Source organism: Notothenia coriiceps, unplaced genomic scaffold (assembly GCF_000735185.1).
Source record: "Notothenia coriiceps isolate Sejong01 unplaced genomic scaffold, NC01 NC01_scaffold00020458, whole genome shotgun sequence".
Lineage (NCBI taxonomy): Eukaryota > Metazoa > Chordata > Actinopteri > Perciformes > Nototheniidae > Notothenia > Notothenia coriiceps.
In genome coordinates, this window is record NW_011353159.1 from 1 (window position 1) to 3,821 (window position 3,821).

The 3,821-nt window shown below is 43.1% G+C and overlaps 1 protein-coding gene across 1 annotated transcript in view; it reads right to left on the bottom strand.

The window, feature by feature from the left end:
• Positions 1-1,706: 1,706 nt before the first annotated feature.
• Positions 1,707-3,821, bottom strand: part of LOC104952710 (AP-2 complex subunit alpha-1-like) — a gene marked incomplete at both ends in the record, with an annotated part of 16,408 nt that continues 14,293 nt past the window's right edge. Inside the window, 3 exons of the mRNA XM_010779575.1 lie at positions 1,707-1,817; positions 2,662-2,860; positions 2,956-3,033. Coding sequence (XP_010777877.1) covers positions 1,707-1,817; positions 2,662-2,860; positions 2,956-3,033 — 388 coding nt within the window. The remainder of the gene's footprint in view (positions 1,818-2,661; positions 2,861-2,955; positions 3,034-3,821) is intronic.

Genomic DNA, 3,821 nt, shown 5'->3' on the forward strand with positions numbered 1-3,821 from the left:
TAGTAGTCTGGCCAATCCAAGACTTCAATGCTGAAGGGCCATTGGATCTATGGTGGGGATACGGATGACCAAGAAACTAGTGACTTGCTCAATTCATTTGTGAGGGATCTGTGAAGAACAACAGCTGCACTACTGGTGTTTTGTATACCAGCAATTGAGGGTGGACAAGTTTACTACCACTTTAGTTTCAAATAATTGTGTTAATTACTTATTGTAAAGCATTTGAACATTCTTTTGTGTCACATGTTCAATAGTAAGTTGATGTATTGTATACAGGGTATATGCAGGAATCCTGAAGTCAAATTTAATACCTTTTAAGACCTTTTTTAAGACCCTTTCCATACATTTTAAGACCTCATCGCAACTTTGAGTTCTAACCGGTTACATTGGCAACACACTTTACCTCACATTTACTATATTGATTGTAAGATAGCAAAACTAAACAGAGTGCAGACAGCCTCCTTTCCACATGAACTTCAACCTCTCTGTGAAGGTCAGGTTTAATGCAGTATGCTGCTTTGTTGATTCTGTACTCTGTGCTCTTTCATTCCAGTAAAACTCCTCAGAAACCATTAGAAACCAGTATTTGACCAATAAACAAAACAATTGACAAAACTTTGAACTATGAAATATGTTAAACTTTGGTGAGCTTCAGCGGGGTAATGCCATATAGGAGCTCCCTCACAAATACCCAGGGGTTAAATTGGGCTGGGGCTGTCCGGGGCTAAGCCCTGGCACATAGGACGATGCTCTGACGTCATCACCCTCACACATTTGTCATATGTTTACAAAAAAGGATATATATGTTAAGACTTTTCTCGTTCTTAATATAGACTATATTTAGGGTCTATATGTTGACTTTACTTTAAAATAGCAGATCTCTGTGACCGGAGATAGTTTGGCTTAGACCCCGGCCCCAAGAGACGCATACGGTAAAACGCATACGCAAGCGCAAAAAAGGCTTCCGTTCACACGCATTCGATTCACTAACGTGTCCGTTCACACTAGACCGCTGGAAATGCTGGAAACGATGTAGTACATATGTCAGGCCTGTAAGTGGCGCTGCTGCCGCCCGAAATACACCAAAAGCAGCGAAGAAGACCCCAGAAGAAGACCCCAGTCTGGACTCAAACCCGAGTCCCAAAAGTCCCAAAAGCAAAGATCACTTCAGCCCTGCGCGTTATGAGTGCACCACGGACAACCACGACACCTTCTGGAGAATCATAAATTAAATACATTCGCTCACATTATAAATGATGGTCGGGTTGCATTTTTCTGGAACTTGTTATCAATGTTAATGTTAGAAACTACACTGTGGTGATCTATTACGAAGTGTTGATTCGTGGCGCACTCATAACGCGCAGGGCTGAAGTGATCTTTGCTTTTGGGACTCGGATTTGAGTCTAGCATGAACTTTTTTGTTATTTTCATGTCGATGCACACTGAATATTATGTAGTTTGAATAGAGGATTCCTAATATTGTTTGCCGAGACAACATTAATGACCCATCACCATTTTAAAGTCTAAATATCCCTGCACATGCAGCAATGACATTTCTGCTGCTATCTTTGCAAAACGAGTTAACAGTCAAATCTTATCTGGATGAGTGCTGCAGAATACCGTTTTTATAAGGGATACATGTGTGTGTAGTCTTTCATAATAAACATGATCGCTGGTAGATAGCCACAGTAGTCGTCACAGTTTACCCTGGGCGGGTCCCAGTTCCCTGGGCGGGTCACAGTTTAACACAGATGAGGGACTTCTCCACGCTGCTTTCAAACTTTGAGTAAACACCGTGTGCTTCACTGGGAGGCTGTCTGAAGGTGTACACAGGTCTCAGATGGACTTAGCATCACATTAGGAACTATATTCAGTGACAACTGGAAACAATAGCTGGTTTTAATGATTTATTGGAGCTCGCAATGTTTTGAACAGAGATCCCCTGTCAACTCGTTTTTCTTTTTCTAGTCCTCGCTGTTCGCGTCCGGATAACGCCATCGTAACCACAACCTCACACACTGGTACTGAATGTTCATCAACGTCTTCCTACCGAGCCAAATATAACAAAAGATGTATGTAAACTGTGCCCCAGTTGATCGGGAAACCAGTTAACGGGAAACCAGTTAATCCGGAACACCGGAGCGACGTTCTGGTGCTCTCCGTCAGAACTGCACCCCTGTCAGACGAGACATATACCACGTGATGACACGTTAGGCTCGTGCTGTGTTCAAGGACCCAGACCTTGGCTAGGAAAAACAGGCACTCGCTTGTTTAATTTTTTTCTTTTTTGCGTGTTTATAAATTACCTCGAGGGCCGTACCAAATTGTCTATACGGCCCGGGGGCCAGAGGTTCCCTATCCCTGCCTTAGACTCTCGCAGAAACAAGGAAAAACTCCCAAAGAGAGCCCACAGTAAACGGGGGAATAAAAGGTAGAAACCTCAAGGGGAGCCACAGAGGAGGATCCCTCTCCCAGGACGGACAGTGCAGTACATCTTGTGTATATATATATATATATACATGGATGTTTTAATACATAAATAATACAGTTAAATCATAGACAAACCAAATGTTTAAATGATGTGAATGTATATAATAAATATGGATCCACAAGGATTTCAAAAATCTTTCAGTTGTTGCCGAAAAAACATTTGCTGCAAACGAGGCTCTGATATGCGTGTATCATCTGGACTATAGGAAAACAGGAGCAAAGCGTTGCACTGTACCTGTGCCTGGCTGTTGGGCTCCAGTCTCAGCAGACAGCCCACCTGCTGGCCCTTGGTCTGGATCACTCCAGCACACACATAATTCTCAGGGTTGGGATCCACGTCATCCAGCAGGGCCGATCCCAGTCCCAGGAGCTACCCGCAACATGAGCAGGAAAGAAGGGCACCATCAGAGGATTAGAATAATACAGATCTACAATGAGATAGTTAGCGGTGTAAAGAACACGTACCTTTGCCTTAAGAACTTCTGTGTCCATGCCGTGGTTAGCCTTGAATATCTTCTGTGCTTCTTGTTGTGGTCTGAAGAAAGTTCACACAGGACATTATTAAATCCCTAACTGACATCACACACAAAAACACATACATACTAGGGATGTTAAGATTCACCGATTCGCATCGGTGCACCGGCTTAAACGTTCAAGATGTGAGTGCACCGGTTGAAAGAGTGCACATCGGCTACAGTTTGGGTTGAACTCGCGATGCATCGATTGCAGCTTCTTTGCATCGGTAAAAAAACGATTCATTCATATAATATCCCCTTATCCTGTCAGCACTCAGCAGAGACGATCTTTGATCTTTGCTTCGCACTACGGAGGCCGAGAGTCTCAGTTATCAACACAAACGGAAGTCGAAGAGAAAGAGAAACACAGCGCACCGAAAAATACCTACAAATCAAATGTTTGGCAACACTTCGGATTTTTCAAGAAAGACGGTCAACTTGAAAAATCGCTCGCAAATTGTTAACGATGCCGAGCCGCTTTAAAGTACACAAGTAGTACGAGGAACTTAGCGACGCACATAAAGAGGCGACATGGGGTCTGCGGCTGAAAAGAGAAACCTGAAAGTTAGACATATGAGTTCAATCACTCAGTGAGGTGTTCTGTCAGAGAGAGTAGTGTTTAGTTTACAGCAGCCTGTGACTGCTAATAATAGTTTAAATGTCTTCCTTACTGTAAGCAGTTATGATAGAGCTGTTTGTGAAAGGTTATTTGTATTCTTTATTGTTCATATAGAACCCACTGCTTTCTGCTCACTGGTGAGTTAGCCTATGAGTGTTAAGCACATCAGGCTGGCAGCTGTATGGGCATTGCACTAT